Source organism: Exserohilum turcica (genome assembly GCF_000359705.1).
Source record: "Exserohilum turcica Et28A unplaced genomic scaffold SETTUscaffold_3, whole genome shotgun sequence".
Lineage (NCBI taxonomy): Eukaryota > Fungi > Ascomycota > Dothideomycetes > Pleosporales > Pleosporaceae > Exserohilum > Exserohilum turcicum.
The window spans coordinates 2,058,867-2,074,731 of NW_007360136.1; the positions used below are offsets into that span (position 1 = coordinate 2,058,867).

Sequence of the window (15,865 nt, forward strand, 5' to 3'; positions counted from 1 at the left end):
ATGCAGATCTGCAGTTGTTTCTACATACACGCGGTGTTCGGACTCGCATTCTGCCCTGCTAATAAAGGGGGGAGGGGGGAAGGCAGGTGGGCAAAGAGGTTCTACGCCAACAAGAAGTTCTAGCACAAGCATCTTCTAGATCTGCGCTCTATGTATGTAGCGATACTAAGAACTCCAAGAATAGGCATTGTAATTGGTTAGAAATTACTTTTTTTTGAAGGGGAACATCTGGATCTGGTCCAGCCTTGAGTGAGTACTAGGCAAAGGCAAAAACACGATTTCGGAACGACCACCATGTAGGTAACCACCCCAAATTGGGCATAACGATATCCCCGCTTGCCCTGGCACCGCAGATCGCGGCGTAGGTAGGAGGAATCCTTTGCTTGACTCAGCTCGCGAAGCCTCAGCTCTGTTCTTGGCAGCTTGGACGTTTTTTTTTCTTTCTTCTTTAACTTAGCAACCTGTTTGCGAATTCAGGATTTCCCACCATCTGGGGAGAGAAAAAAAAGCAAATACAATACAAACACCATAAAATCCACGTACATCAACTTGATAAAAGTAAACTGACTACAAAAGATTTTCTTCATTTCGCTCGCTGGTGTGCAAACAGACGCTGTAAAATCATGGATCCCACCAGCCCCCAAGCACACGAAAGCCAAAGCACCAAGCTGATCATCGCCCTTGCAATCATCATACTCATCACATTCATCACGTTTCTCCTCCGCATATACACTCGACTCTGTTTGCTCCGCAGCACCGGGGCCGAAGACTACTGCATTGCCGCTGCAATGGTAAGTCCCGCCTTGTTGTCCCCCTTCTCTTTACCATGATATATTTCGCGTGGCGTTAATTCTCTCGTGTGTCAGGTCTTTGCAATTGCAAACACTGGCATTTCCGTGGCGCGTATGTTGCTCTTCTCCTTGCGCATTCTCCGTGCTTAATGCAGTAACCTGATACAAATGTGGCATTCAGAGGCTAGCATTGCACTGGGCAAACACATCTGGACTGTTACACCCGGGAATATGAAGACAAATGCAAAGGTCGGCGCTCAATTTCCTAGAAACAATCAGCGTACACTCTTCTAATCCTACAGCTCAGCTGCTGTACGCCGTGATCCAAGTCTACGCCATCAGCATCATGCTGACCAAGCTGTCCTTTCTCTTCCAATACTCGCGCGTCTTCCAGCACACGCGGCTCCGCATCTGGTGGGCCTTTGTAGGCGTCATTGTCGTTATCCAGGCGCTGCTAGGTGTCTTCGCAACAATCTTCTCGTGCAGTCCCGTTGCCTTTTTCTGGGACTGGTCCATCCCAGGCGGCAAATGCCTGCCGCAAAAGCCCGTGTATTCCACGACTGCGGCCCTGAATCTGGCAACGGATCTGGCTATTTTCGCAAGCCCGATTCCGCTGGTCGCACACCTGCATTTGCCGACCAAGCAGAAGTGGAGTGTTGCTGCTATCTTTTTGCTGGGGTCGTGGTAAGTCAATTCCCACTTTCAAGCCCCCCTTCCCCCCCCATTCATTCATTCATTCATGATTACTCCATGCTGATAATTTCACAGCACATGCATCATCGCCATCATCAAAATCACAACCTTCTCCAAAGGCCTGCAAACCAAAGACCCAACATGGGATTTCGTCGAAATCAATCTCTGGTCGACCATAGAGCTAGATGTAGGCATCATCTGCGCATGCCTGACCTCGTTCAAACCGCTAATTGCGCGGTACTTTCCGCGAGCGCTGTTTACAGGCATATTCGGGACGTTTGTTGTCAGCGCTGGTAAGACGGAGCATTTCACGGCGACACAGGGGAATCTGAAGTGGCCGGAAGGCCTGTCGCAGACTCACACGGGTTCGACGGGACCGGTCGACCATTCGGATGAGATTCCCTTGGCGGATCCAAAGGAATCGTGGAGTGCAAAGGGAGACTGTGAAGCCGTGGCTGCTCCTGTGTCGGCATCGGCATCTTACCGTGGGGAGCGCTAGGGCAGCAGTGATTGAAATGGTTGGGTCTGACTTGGTCTTGATCTGGTATAACAACCTATAATCGTCTTACTATCCTTACTAGTATGCATATCTACATCTCCCTCAAACACAATATGGGGTATATCTTCCAACTATCCACACACCAAGCCATCCCTCGGCTCCTCAACTACATCCTTGACCTCGCCCTTTTCCCCTAGCAAGACCTGTTTTTCCACGGTGCCGGCAGGTTCCAACCCCACTGCTTTGGCCGTAGCATCTTCATTCTGAGTGGCTTGTTCTGCTTGCATCTCCAGGCGCTTCTTCTCCTTCTTGCTGACAGTCATGCTGCCTTTTTCGAGGGCCTCTTTGGGCAGGGGCCGCACGTAGGGCTGGCAGACCCAGTATGGGCGTTTGCAGCGGGCGACGGTCGCGAGCGAGGACTCGTACGGGTCGAGGGGTTCGGGGAGAGTTGAAGCGGCGTCAGTGGTGGACTCGGGCTCGGGAGCTGTGTTGGCAGGCTCCTGCTCGTACGCCTGAATGCCTTGCTTGACGACTTGCTCGACCATGCTGAGGACGTTCTCAAATGCGTCAATGTCGCCTGTTCGGGAACGTGCAAGCGCATCGCGCACGTTGTGATGCTCTGCAACGAGCGGCCGTAGGAGATGGAAGAGATGTGCTTGCATGGCGGTCAGGTTTGGATTGGTTGCTTCCTTCTTCTTCTCGGATTTGGACATTTGCTTTCTCTTCTTCTTGGGTGGGCCGTCTTCGTCGTCGTCGTCAGGCTTGGCCTCTTCTTCTTCAGGTGGCGACTCGGCATCTCCAGGCATCCATAGTGGTTTCCTCTGCGGAGGCTCTTGGCCCAGCGCATATTTGTGGATAATGTCCATGTACCGCCTCATGACGGCATCCACTCTGTATCCACCCTTGCCGTCTCGACCCCTCCAGTATTCACGCCCTTTCTGGCCTACGGGCGGTGGTGGCGCAAAGATGGTCGGATCGTACAAGTTTCCTTCTGCGCTCATGACTCCATCTGCGCCTGTTGCCTCTAGACACGCTGCGATATCCTCGTGTTGTAAGATGTTGCCGTTGGCGAAGAGGACAGTCTCTTTCGGCAGGTTTTCCCGCAGGTACCGAATCATCTGCCAGTCTGCCAACCCAGTGTTGTGACCTTTCTGCTCCCGCCGCCGGCCATGCACGGTGAGGATGCTGGCACCCGCGTCTAATATGGTCTTTGCATATGCCAGCGTCTTCTCCGGGGTCTCGAGAATTCGCATTTTTGCCGTGACGGGTATTTCCAACTCTTCGTGCAACTTTCGAATCATCCTCGCAATCAAGTCCCAGTCTTCTTGTAGAAATGAGCCGTATTTTCCGCGCTTCGCAATGCCCTGAGGACATCCCAAGTTCAAGTCGACCGCATCGCAAAAGGGCGCGACGTGTTTTGCTGCTCTGAGAAAGTCGTCTGGATCGTTGGAACAAAACTGCACAGTGAGGGGCCTGTCAAAGGCGGGATGTCCGTCAAGATGTCTACTCGAATCAGGCAGTTGAGATAGGTGGTAGTAGTCGACGGGCGAGGGAAGAGCTGACTTGAGCGGCTGGAAATGCGAATCCCGGTACTGGCTCTTCTCGCCAAACATCTTGGAGTGGAACATGGGCGAATACGCTAGGAGGGATTTTTGCTCGGACGGAGGGAGGAAAGAGCGCGAAAGGAGTCGCCATGCCTGTCGTCGATACAATGTCAGCCTGATTTTGCGTGTACGATGACGGAACGTACAAATTCTGACTGTTCCACCATAGGAGCCAGCACAAGCTTCGGACTTCCAATGCTCTCGTAGAATGCGCGCCCATGCAACTTTCGCGGCTTCCCATTCTTCTGTGCCTCTCCATTACGCAGTGCTCCTGCAACCTCCGCCTGCACCGTTTGTGTCGTCTCAGTCGCCATGATCACAAAATGTCGCCTCGACAGTCGTGTCGCCTTGGTGGGGGCGAATGCGCCCCCAAACACCTTGAAGAGAGAGGAACGTATGGTTTGGAAGTAGTAAATACTGCTCAAGCTGACCGGGATATCATGCACGCGCTGGCACGGTTCGAGGACTGATCACAGACAAGGGTTGTAGTCATGATGAATGGCGGGAGAAAAAAACGACATCGAGGGCTCCGCAAGCGTCGACCAATCGGCGTCGGCCAAAGCTCCGGATGAGCCCAGGACAAACGAGCGTTGACCAAACGTTTGTCGGAGTTACCAGCTGTGTGCAGTGTCGCAGAGTTTGGTGTCGCATATTTACTTTTGGTCATTCGATCCTTTTCCCGCCGACGTTGTGATTGGCCGTGTGCTGTTGCACCACGTACTCGATCCTTCCCGATGCACCAGCCGTAAAAAGAACTTTTCTTCGTCGACAACCCCGATGCCTCATCGCACAGCCCCTTGACAAACCGACACCTCTCTTCACATGCATACAAATATCGCACTTTGAACACAATCAACGTTGCTCAGCCATTGGTCATGGCGTATCCTTTGCCCACCCGATTGGGATCACGCCATCAAGGTACCACATGACGACGCCGATTCATGGCTTATAGGCACCCCCTCTGCCTTGACGCGAGTACACTTGCCATGCTCCACGTATCAGATTATACCAATGTTGATTCTAACGACCTCTAGGTCGTATCATATGGCCCGAAGGCTTCACACATGTCGACGGAATATAACAGTACATACGTAAACAGACATGAAGACATTTAACAAACCACGCAGCCGTCTTCCGACCATCCTCCAGCCATCGTCGTCGCCCCACCCTCATCCATGGACCGAAATCGTCTAGTCGTACGTAATTTCGAGCCGACAATCATTACTCGGGATACCTCGGCCGTTATACAGTCGACTCCACAAAGGGAGAGACTAGTTTCTATGAGTGTTTGAGGAAAGAGACGGAATGAAAACGCTGAAATGCAAATGACAAAAGGCCACCCGACCGATGAAGCAAGACGCCAATACTATGCAAATGTTATGCAGGGGCTTCGTTTCGAAGCCGGAAAAGGTGGAATGACCGATGCCGAAGCCATCACAGTCACCCGGATATCAAGAGAAGGTATGACATGACTAGGAAACGTGGGACTGGGCGGTGGAGGCCCAGACCGTCGAGACGCCGAGTGGTTTAGAAGGTGCTCCAGTTCCACGTCCCCTGGAGGCTTTGGGCTAAGCTACCCACGCGGGTCGTGTCAGGCCGCTTTGCAGCGGCAGGCGTCTCGATGGATTTTGGGGCCGGGCCGCTACTGTCGGAGCTCTCGCTGTTAGTTCGGCTGGAGCGGAGATGCTCCCACTCGCGGAACGAACTGTGGCAGCGGTCGCAGGCACGATGCCACTGGCCCTGGGGGTGGAAGCGCGCCAGCTCGTCGAGGCGGACTTGGTTGCGAGAGTGCTGTGCGCAGAAGATGCCACCGCACTTGCGGCAGTGGTGGCGGCGCTGGAAGAAGCCAAAGGGTTCCTGGCACGACGAGGCCGAGCATACCATGGTGGATCCATCTGCCTAAAGAAGTTTGTCAGTACCGTTGGCTTGGGCTTTCAATAGCAGAAAAGCGTGTGGGCTGGCTAATGAGAGGGAACCCTGCATCGGGTAAAGGCTCTAGCGTGGCGTGGGGGGGCGGCCGGTCTGAGCGCAGAAAGACCACGTGTGTCGGGGCTTGGGGACAGCAGAAACTCCGAGAGCGATGCAAGCCGCGGCGCCTGTGGGCTCTGGACAAGACGGGCGGCAAGCAGCAGCCCAGGTACCAAGCGACACTATCGAGTGTTGTTGCTGGGCGGCGACATGCTTGTGGACACGAGGCAGCCAGCACAAAAGTCTCGGCATCTCGGCTCTGCACAGCGCGGGACGACTGAGCAGCGCGATGCGCTAAGCAGGCTCCACTTTTGGCCATGTACGTAAGACGGGACCCTCAGCCCCAAGTGAGCACGCGACAAGCATAGTGTGCCAGAGCAAGCGGGGCAGAGAAACAAAAAAGAAGAGTGCATTGACTTACCTGCCAGTGGTTGCGTGTGATTGGGCCGCCAACGGGCGACAGGGGTTCGGCGCTGTAGAGGCTCTGCATGTCCTCGTTGCCAATGTTGGACACGGGTGTCGCGCTACCGTCGTTTGCAGGCCAGCCAAAGCCAGCCGTTGTTGCCCATGGGCTCTTGGGAGGATCCATGGCCGAGTCGAGCCTGGGCGGCGATTTACTGGCGGGCCGCTCGGTTTTGCGCAGTGCAGCGGGGATACCGATGGCGGTCCTGGGCTGGTAGATGCCCTGGTGGCGGGCCAGAGGCAGCTGTGTGGTTCGCGGCGACGTGGGCGACATGTTTGCGGGCGTGTTGATGCTTGTGTTGGTGGGCGAGTACTGCGAGTGTGTCGACTTGCGGTATGCGTGGTGTTGGTAGGGCGCATGCTGGTGCTGGTGGTGCTGGTGCTGGGGGAAGGCTGTCGTGGTCGAGTAGGTCGTGGCCATGGTGGGCGTGTCGTGTCGCGGGATGGCGTGGAGAGGACGAGAGCAGTGACGAGGCGGAAGCGCGAGGAAGAGGTATAAGACGTAGCCCTGCCGGAGCCTTGCTGGCAGCGAGGGTTTCAGGCGGTGAAAGGGCCTCTTGGGTATTGGTGCGATAGGGCAGGAACCGATGTGTCGCGTTTGCGGTACAGACAGGGCGGAAGGCAATCAGGATGCCTGCAACGGTGCAACCGAGATGACCCTGGCAGCGAGGCCCCCGGGACAAGGCGTGCGGCTTGCAATAGGGTGGTGTTGCAAGTCGGGCTGCGCGTCGATTGGTAACTGCCGTGCAGGCAGGCGATAAGAGCGACGGCGAACGGTGATTGATGAATGGGAGAATAACGCCGGGGCCGCGGCGGCGAGGGGCAGTGGCAGTGGCAGTGGTAGTGGTGGGTGAGGGGTGGAGGAGACCGGACAGGCTGGAGTGGACTGCGAGGGCAGCGGTTGGGCACTGGGAGAGAGAGAGTGTGTGTCGCGTGAGTGCGGAGAGCTGGCTGGGGTGAGGCTCTGGGGACGGGGAGAATTAAGTCGAGGCCAGCCAGGCGTTCTGGTAGGCATTACCAACGACCAGCGCTGGGTGGGGGGAGGGGGGAGGGATGCGGTCGCCTGATGGGGAATTACGCCCGCGTGTTTGGCGGCCGAGAGTGAAGGGCGACAGGGTTATCATCGGGCTACGACCGGCGGCGGCCATATTTTTTGCTCATGGCAATGGTAGCCGCCAGCCAGCCATGCGCACTCTTCCGACTCGGCCTGCCAGCACCAGCACCAGCACCAGCACCAGCACCAGCGCGATGCCCGGGCCCGCATGGCTGAATCTGGGCGTCTCAACAGAACCAGCGACGGTGCCAGCAGGCTCAAGAGTCCAAGTCGCTGTGCGCATGCAATGCACCGTTGTTTTGGCAGGCCTTGTGTTGTGGTGCGAACCGCGGCGCGTCGGCGCTCGAGGTGGCCAGCCGTTGGGGCGCGCTAGGCCCGGCTGGGAACGCCTCTTATCTCTGGCCAATGGCGTGCCGCGCGTATGCAAAGCATCCCGGCCCATGGCGACTCGACCTTCTCCGAGGCCTGGCGTGCGTCAGTCGCTGAACTCTAGGTGTAAGCCTGAGCAGCGATTCCAATGCCAATACCACCACCGCTACCCATCCATCGATCGTCGCCAGCAGCCTCGCGCTGATCGCGTCGTCATAGGCGGGGGGCTCGTCTCGTGGCAGCCAGCAGCCGTTGCGGCCGCAGAGACAATCACTGACTGCTAATACTGCTGCTAGGTCTACGTACGTACGTACTACCTACGTACATACAGCATACGTGCATACACACATGCATCCGCTCACCACCACCATCATCACCACCACCCCGCCACTAGCCAAGTAAGCCGCCACATGCGACTTGACGCCGCACGCTTGACGCCGCTCAGATGCGGCAAGACTGCAACAACTGGCGGGGCAGTGGCTGCACTCGATGCTTCGGAAAATAGCCGTCGCTGCACACAGGCGCCCGCCCTCAATTACCCAAGATATTGCGCTCCACTTGGCCTCCCGCCCACCCATCCACTCGTCCACTCATCCACCATCCACCATCCATCCATCATCCATCATCCATGCATCCGCCCTCCATCGTCCGCTCTCCACCCTCCACCCTCCACCATCCTTCGTCCATCGTCTATCGTCCACTCATCGTGACTCCAGCTGCATTCGCCTAGCCAGGTGGGACTGCCAATCACCTGCCTTGTCCTGCTGCATCGCCAGGGGGACCGTCCCTCTTGGAATATGCCGTCGGTGAGGCCAGCTTCACGATGCCGCCTCAACTTCGGAGCATTGCACAGTCACAGTAGCCTGCATGCTCCCACAGACACTCTCCATGGCCGCTTCTGGACACGGCGCTCGTGGTAGGGCTGCATCAGATGACTCGCCCCATGTCTGTCGCCGTCGGTCAATCTTCTGTCCGCGTGCGTGCAAGACTATTACAGCAACGCTGCAAAGTTTGAACGCGCGCCCTCGCTCAAACACGGGCGCCTTTGTTGTCGTGTCCCCTCACACGTCCTGACACGGTGCTCGTCGTCGCTGTCGCTGTCGTCGTCGTCAAGCATGCTGCTCACACACTCCAAAACGCCAGGCCCGAGCTCGCATGGTGCGGCAAGCGCTCGCAGCTGGGCCGAGGCATCAGTATCAGCATCAACAATGGAAGTGCTTGCGACCATGGCCACGCGGCGCCTCTCTTCGTTTCGCCCTCTCTCCAGCGCTGGATTATTTTAAAGACGGACGCGCCTACGTCTACATAGCATACTCAGTCCATTGCTCCACTTGAAAGACCCTTTGAGCGCTTGCCCGTGAAACCAAGGACATCCCTGAAGGTCCCAACCTACGTGGCCAAATGGCAACACCACAGCCCGACCCGGTCTCGCCGAAAGCTACACCTCTGCGTCCGCTTCCCTCTGAGGATCCGCTCACGCCCGAGCAATGGAATACGCTGCTGGCCGTTGCCGACGCGATAATACCCGCCATCACGCCCGCGTCTGCCGCAAAGCCAGACTCGGAGCAGCCCGCTGCAGACACAGACTACGCGGCCGCGGTCAGCACGCTGAGGGCACGCATTCCCGAGAGCGATGCTGATGCCGAGTCGACGGCCAAGGGCTATTTGGCAGATGTCCCAAGCCAGCATCCTGCGTTCCGTGCAGAGCTGCAACGCATCTTTGCAGTGTATATGCCCGTTAGCCAGCGGAACGAGCTGCTCATGGTGCTAAGTGCCCTCGACACAAGAGCGGGGTCCTTGGTCATGACTGGCTATCTTGCACCCATTAGCGCCCAGCCGGTTCACATTAGACAGTCAATCCTCCGCAGCTGGCAGGACTCGCGCATATGGCCGCTTCGCCAACTGCACAGCTCGCTTGCCGTCCTTAGCAAGCAGGCCTGGGTCAAGACGTCGCCCGCCTTGCAGCGTGTCCTGGGCGTACCGCGAGTCCCCGTGGGCATGAAGCCCGGCAAGGACTATGACTACGAGTTTATACACATTCCCCCAGGCGACGAGCCCGAAGTCATTGAGACGGATGTGCTCGTCGTGGGTAGTGGGTGCGGAGGCGGTGTAAGTGCAAAGAATCTGGCCGAAGTAGGGCACCGCGTCTTGATTGTGGAAAAGGGCTACCACTGGACCCCAGACCACTTCCCCATGACCCAAGCCGACGGCTGGAACCATCTGTTCATGAATGGGGCCTTTTTGACGTCGGACGACGGCGCCTTGTCCATTGTTGCGGGCGAGACGTGGGGTGGCGGCGGAACCGTCAACTGGTCTGCCTCTCTCCAGACCCAGGGCTATGTCCGCCGCGAATGGGCAGCACAGGGCCTGCCCTTCTTCACGTCGGCCGATTTCCAGCAGTCGTTGGATCGTGTCTGCGAGCGCATGGGCGTGTCTGCTGAGCACATCAAGCACAACCCAGCCAACCAGATACTGCTCGAGGGCGCCCGGAAGCTGGGATGGACTGCCAAGCCAGTGCCACAGAACACTGGTGGCAAGCAGCACTACTGTGGCCACTGTACCTTCGGCTGTGGCTCTTGTGAAAAGCAGGGGCCCGCCGTTTCCTTTCTCCCAGACGCAGCTCGCGCAGGCGCCAGGTTCCTTGAAGGTTTCCATGCCGAAAAGGTCCTCTTCTCCAATGAGCGCGGCAGCCAGATAGCAACGGGCGTCGAAGGCACCTGGGTGTCGCGCGACATCAATGGCGGCGTAGCGGGCACTCCCATGAACCGGCGCAAGGTGGTGATCAAGGCAAAGCGAGTGGTTGTGTCGGCGGGTACCATGCAATCGCCTTTGTTGTTGATGCGGTCTGGCCTCTCGAACCCGCACATTGGGCGCAATCTTTACGTCCATCCCGTTACCTTTGTGGGTGCGTACCACAAGCAGGACATCAAGCCATGGGAGGGCGGTATCCTGACATCCGTGGTTGGTGAGTTTGAAAACCTCGATGGCCAAGGCCACGGTGTGAAGCTCGAAGCGACCAACATGGCCCCGTCGGCGTGTCTGATGTGGGTACAGTCGAATGGCGGAGGCTTGCAATACAAGCTGGACGCGGCGAGGCTGAAGCACATGGTCGGGTACATCTCGATTGCCAAGGACAGAGACTCGGGCAGAGTGTATGCGGATCCCGTCGACGGCAAGGTGCGCTTCTCGTACCCGGTTAGCAAGTTTGACCGGCAGCACATACTCGAGGGTCTTTTGGGCCTGGCCAAGATTCAGTATGTCGAGGGCGCGGAGCAAATCTTCACTACCCAGCCCGGGCTGAGGCCTTTTATTCGCAACCCGTCGGCGGCAGACGGCGATGGCATCAACGACGCAGAGTTCCAGGTGTGGCTTGACGAGGTGCGGGCCAAGGGGCTGCCGTCGCCAGAGAGCATGTTTATATCTGCGCACCAGATGGGCACCTGTCGCATGAGTGCGCGCGAAAGGGACGGGGTGGTGGACCCGCAGGGCAAAGTTTGGGGCACCGAGGGGTTATACGTGGCCGACGCGAGCGTGTTCCCCAGCGCCAGTGGGGTCAATCCCATGGTGACTAACATGGCGATTAGCGACTGGATCAGTAGGGGGATTGCAAAGGGCCTGGAGGAGCGGTCGCGGTTGTAGGATATGGATATACGTCATGTTTGTAATGCAATACCCAGGGCCGTTGGGCGACGATGGTGCCGTGGCAGAGTCAGGCATCATTGCGTGCGCTATCATGTCTATGCTACTATGCCTACTACTGTTACTACTACACCTACACCTACGTATGCGTACAGGCCACAACCAGCAGGCTCCATCTATACCTACACTGTTCATAGCACATGGTGGATGCGCGCCTATGATTCGCGCTCGGAGGCGGTGCCGTCGTGTCCCGTGCGGGCCGGCCAAGCGTCTTTGGCTGGTGACATCACCCACCGATGTGCATGTGCAGTGGTGGGGCACTCCTCCAAGCCCAACTCAACCTTCACTCGCCCATCTCTCTCTGATCTCCAGCACTGCTGCCGCTATGAGGCTAGGTCTGCCGCCGAGGACCCTGAGCCTGAAGCCACCGGGGCCGAAACTGCGCTTTTTGCATGATATTCACCGCTGGCTTTGGCCTGGGTCCCGGCTTCTCCATCGCATATATCGCACCCGACTTTAAGGCAGGGTTGGCCTAGATCTCAGCCTGAAGACGACGACTGCCTCGACTATTCCACCTCCCCAACACCACTCCATCCACAAACTCGCACGACAACGCGCCACCCATCGCCATGACCAGCGTACTCAAGGGCGGCTTCGGCTCGCCCAGCACCGCCTCGCCCGAGTCCCCGAATACAGGCACCGAGTTTGTCAACACGATATGCCCGCTCAAGGGCGCCCTCGACGGCTACGACAACTCGCTGCCGTGCTCCCGGCAATCGATACATGTCCCGCCCAACTTTTGCGACGCCATGGCCGTTCGAGAGGACGTCTTTGGCGAGCAGGGCGTCCCTCTGGAAGCCGAGTTTGACCAAGACGATGCGCGCAGTTGGCACTGGGTTGCCTACGCCTCCGTCGCCACACACCACACCACACCTCCCAAGGTGCTGCGCCGCTCCGACTCGGGCAATACGCCTGCCGATGACGCCCGCCGCGCCTCTGCTACCGCTACGCGTGTCCCAGTGGCGACGATCCGCCTCATTCCCCCGCCTCACGGCCCAAACAAATATATCCAACAGCACAAACCGGACAAGCATCCGGATGCAGATCCCCCGTCGCAGGACCACGATAACAAGCACCCAGCGGAGCCTTACATCAAGCTTGGCAGACTTGCCGTTCGCGCACCCTATCGTGGTCTCGGTCTTGCCAAGCTGCTCATCAATACTGCCCTCGACTATGCCACATCGAACCCTGATGCAATCTACCGACCTCCATCCCCCACGGCACTAGAAATGGCCCAGATCCTAGGCCATGCCAAAGAGAAGGAGATTACATGGCAGGGTCTTGTCATGATTCACGCCCAAGCAAACCTGCAGTCCATGTGGGAGAAGCACGGATTTCATGAAGAGCTAAAGAACGAGGAAGGCGAGGTCGAAATAGCGGCTGAGCCTCATTGGTTCGAAGAGGGCATTGAGCATGTTGGAATGTGGAAGAGGCTTCCTCTGGAGAAACGGAAGAGGTTGTCTCTTTCGTCTCTAGAGTCGAGCTAAACACGTTTTTAGGCCGTCACAGTACCGCCCTTGCCTGCGACACTCCTCTCCATATTACATTATACCCTCTCTAACGACGCCACGATATGTTCACTTTGGGTTTTAGTTTAGACGGAGGTTATTTGATTAAGAATAATGCAGACCCGTTATACTTGCGATGGAGTTTCGTATTATATTGAGTTGTTCAAGCAATACTCTTTCTGCTGTGCTAACAAGTCTCGAGGTTCATCTTTATGCGTGTCGGCGCTTGCTATCTGGAGTATGCCAAGTCACATGACATGAATGTCGCCATATTACATCAACAATGTTGATACAGTCAACTGCGCTGGTTGAAGCAGTGTTAATTAGAGCTTGAACTTTGAACCTACATCGAATACTAGGATTGAGAATTGGGTTGCTGTTTTTGAGACTACTCGAGATGGATTCACCAACTACCGCCTTGGCGCAGTTCTCAAGAGTCGCGCATGTCAACACACCAAGCAAAATCAATCACAGGCTTTCATCACACCATCGAGTATCCAAGAGGCTAAGCCACCAGTTCACCGTTGTGTTGGTCTCACCATTTTCCTACACCGAGCACGTGGTGACAGTCACACGACCACTGTACACAAGTCGGGCTGCAATCATCAGGCTCAGTCACACTGGCGCTTTCACCTGAGTACTCTCAAACATTCTCTCCGTAAGTAATAAGTTGCACGCGCTGCAACGGTTGCAGATTATAAGCAATGCTCGCACCCAATGTCTACGCCTACAAAACTCAGTCCCGCCCCCCGGCGCTGCAATCCATACATCTCAACACTTATCCGAGCGTTCAGCATGGTAGCTTTTCTCGTCTCGATTATAGCCATTGTGCTTTCAGTGCTCCCTAGCAGCAGCCATGCGATCCTGATCCCTGGCGCAGACAACAACCACGGGTACAAGGTTGCTGTCTCTCACTCTCCTCTAACCGACACCTCACGCAAAGATCCATACCGCCCTACTGAAAACCGGAGCGTCATGGTCAGCCTGTTCATGCCTGTTCCAAAAGACTCGTGCTCGAAGGAGTGCCAGGTTGCGTACATGCCGCTCCAGACGGCGAGGATTGCCAACGAGCAGTTCATCGTCGGCGGCCAACGCGATATAGGCGTCTTTGAAGACATACAATATAGCGTCTGCTGCAAGAGCTCTGCAAGGATTGACGCCAGCAAGATCCCAGTCGTGGTGCTGGAAGCGCATGTCGACACGAGCCGATTACTGTACTCGACCATGGCGCGCTTCATCACTGCCAACGGCGCCGCAGTCGTCCTGGTCGACCACCCCGGCGACACCTCCATTGTCGAGTTCCCCTCCTCAACCATCTACAATAGCGGCACCGTCGCCCTCTCCAACCTGTCTCCTCTGACAGCATGGAACGGCACCGTTTCCAAAGCGCTCGAAACGCGTACTCTAGACATCCGCTTTGTCCTCTCGCAGCTCGCATCCCCTTCTCTCCTCCCAACCCAATTCCCCAGCTTCACTTTCTCCTCCGCCCTCAACACAACTTCCCACGGCATCCTGGGCCACGGTCTCGGCGGCACCGTCGCAACCTCGTTCGGCACCAGCGCCAACGCAAGCAGCAGCAGCACACTCGTCAGCATCAACCTCTCCGGCACCCCGCCTCTCCTCACGCACCGCATCAACAACCCGCCTCTCTTCTTCTTCGGCCGCCAAGACTTCCGCCGCGAAAACGACATCCACTGGCCCCGCACCTGGCGCCAACTCACGGGCCAATCCACCGAATTCGATCTCAACGACTCGGCCATCTTCGACGTATCCGATGTCCCCGTCATCGTCGAACTAGCGCGCAACGAGGGCGGCAAGAAGAATGTCGTTGCCAGGGGATTAAGTGCGTATGCCCCCGTCCAGGGCACGCATGCTGTCACCTGCTTTGTGGAGAATATCGTCAAGATGAAAATGCGGCTTGCGGCGCAGAACCGTGATTTGGGCGATTGTGTGCGGATGTTTGAGGGCGTGGTGCCGTATCCGGGGGTTTGAAATGATTTGCGGGGTTTTTTTTTATTTTATTTTTTTTGCTCTTCTTTGAGATGAGGATAGAATGGAATTTTATGGTTTTTGATATCCTAGATTTGGCCTTGTAGACGGTTGGAATATCCTATTTGGGGGAGGGGCGGCATTGTACATACATTTCAGAATTCGTATCCCCTCTGCTTCTCTTTGCTTCTTCTTCTTCTTCTTGTATTTTTTCCTGTCTCACTTGTAAACTCCATCATCCAAAAACGAAATTGGTCTAAGTAACCTAGTCCAAGACGATGGTTGGCCTTTTTAATGGACTCACCAAGCTCACAAGTCACATGAATGCCTTTGTTTCTAGCTGCAAAAAGACTTTTTATTGCTGTTACAATTAATCCCACAAAGTAATATCGCTCCAGCGGTGTAAAAAAAAATCCACCAAATGCCGACACGAAAAATGAATAAAATAGCAGGTGTAGAATCAGACCAGGAGGAAATAGGAAAAAAAGAGAAGAGAGAAAGAAAACAACCTCTGTTTTTATTGGGGATTAGCCAAGGTAAAATGACAAGGAAGGAGATTGGGAATTGGGAGGGGAAAATGTACCTGCTAACGCCGTACTTTGGTATCCAGTTTTTTCTTTTTGCCGATTGATTTGATATGGATTGACGTGGGACTTGACTTGCGTTGCCTCGATTTGGCTTTGCTCGACTTGAAGTGACCTTGGGTTGCCCAATCTCCCCTCCCTCCCTTCATGCATGCCAAAACGCATTACATGCATCCCAACAGCACGCAACCCCCCTTAAACCTTCCAGTCCCTCCAGTTATTGCTCGCATCCCCAGGACATCTCGTCGCAATCCGGATCCTCGTCTGCGTCTGCGTAACGCGCATGGTAACGGTGGTCGAGGGACACCCGCGGTCCAGTGGGCCGTAGACGTGCGGCAGCGGGAGCCGGCTGCGCGCTTTGGTGGGGGTGACGGCGATGACGAGGAGGAGGAATGTGAGGGGGTACAGGGGGGAGAGGCTGGGGAAATACATGGTGGTGGATTTTGTTGGAGGTGGAGTTGGATTTTGCTTGACGGGTTGGAGTGGGGGAGTTGGGTGGATGGATGGATGGGAGGTTGAGTTTAACGACGATAGATGGATACGAGGTAGCTGGCAGAAAAGTACAAACCAGATGCAACATCCATTCCCCTTCAAAGATAATGCTTTTGATATGCGCGTGGACAGTGTGGAGCTTGATTACCTTTG

General features: G+C 56.1%; 7 protein-coding genes across 7 annotated transcripts; 4 read left to right on the top strand and 3 right to left on the bottom strand.

The window, feature by feature from the left end:
• Positions 1-623: 623 nt before the first annotated feature.
• Positions 624-1,983, top strand: SETTUDRAFT_20635 (uncharacterized protein; the record flags this gene model as incomplete). Its single annotated transcript, XM_008028724.1, has 5 exons — positions 624-791; positions 867-903; positions 973-1,040; positions 1,099-1,475; positions 1,560-1,983. 5 exons carry the CDS (start codon positions 624-626, stop codon positions 1,981-1,983), a joined length of 1,074 nt encoding a protein of 357 aa, XP_008026915.1.
• A 131-nt stretch (positions 1,984-2,114) lies between these two features.
• On the bottom strand, positions 2,115-3,901 carry SETTUDRAFT_91465 (uncharacterized protein; the record flags this gene model as incomplete). The annotated part of the gene is made up of 2 exons (XM_008029399.1): positions 2,115-3,680; positions 3,734-3,901. The coding sequence occupies 2 exons, from the start codon at positions 3,899-3,901 to the stop codon at positions 2,115-2,117; spliced, it is 1,734 nt and encodes a 577-aa protein (XP_008027590.1).
• Positions 3,902-5,114: 1,213 nt separating this feature from the next.
• SETTUDRAFT_20637 (uncharacterized protein) lies at positions 5,115-6,438 on the bottom strand (the record flags this gene model as incomplete). Its single annotated transcript, XM_008028725.1, has 2 exons — positions 5,115-5,486; positions 5,977-6,438. The coding sequence occupies 2 exons, from the start codon at positions 6,436-6,438 to the stop codon at positions 5,115-5,117; spliced, it is 834 nt and encodes a 277-aa protein (XP_008026916.1).
• A 589-nt stretch (positions 6,439-7,027) lies between these two features.
• Positions 7,028-7,820, bottom strand: SETTUDRAFT_163842 (uncharacterized protein). Its single transcript, XM_008029400.1, has one exon. The coding sequence runs from the start codon at positions 7,511-7,513 to the stop codon at positions 7,175-7,177; it is 339 nt and encodes a 112-aa protein (XP_008027591.1). The 5' UTR covers positions 7,514-7,820; the 3' UTR covers positions 7,028-7,174.
• Positions 7,821-8,841: 1,021 nt separating this feature from the next.
• Positions 8,842-11,079, top strand: SETTUDRAFT_20639 (uncharacterized protein; the record flags this gene model as incomplete). Its single annotated transcript, XM_008028726.1, has 1 exon — positions 8,842-11,079. One exon carries the CDS (start codon positions 8,842-8,844, stop codon positions 11,077-11,079), a length of 2,238 nt encoding a protein of 745 aa, XP_008026917.1.
• A 407-nt stretch (positions 11,080-11,486) lies between these two features.
• SETTUDRAFT_117709 (uncharacterized protein) lies at positions 11,487-12,772 on the top strand. Its single transcript, XM_008029401.1, has one exon. It carries the CDS (start codon positions 11,709-11,711, stop codon positions 12,624-12,626), a length of 918 nt encoding a protein of 305 aa, XP_008027592.1. The 5' UTR covers positions 11,487-11,708; the 3' UTR covers positions 12,627-12,772.
• A 625-nt stretch (positions 12,773-13,397) lies between these two features.
• Positions 13,398-14,639, top strand: SETTUDRAFT_137519 (uncharacterized protein; the record flags this gene model as incomplete). Its single annotated transcript, XM_008029402.1, has 1 exon — positions 13,398-14,639. The coding sequence occupies exon 1, from the start codon at positions 13,443-13,445 to the stop codon at positions 14,637-14,639; it is 1,197 nt and encodes a 398-aa protein (XP_008027593.1). The 5' UTR covers positions 13,398-13,442.
• Between the last annotated feature and the right edge of the window lie 1,226 nt (positions 14,640-15,865).

Bases quoted from the DNA above. Each gene is read 5' to 3' on its own strand.
- SETTUDRAFT_163842 (XM_008029400.1), bottom strand. From the start codon at position 7,513: ATGGGCCGGGATGCTTTGCATACGCGCGGCACGCCATTGGCCAGAGAT.
- SETTUDRAFT_117709 (XM_008029401.1), top strand. From the start codon at position 11,709: ATGACCAGCGTACTCAAGGGCGGCTTCGGCTCGCCCAGCACCGCCTCG.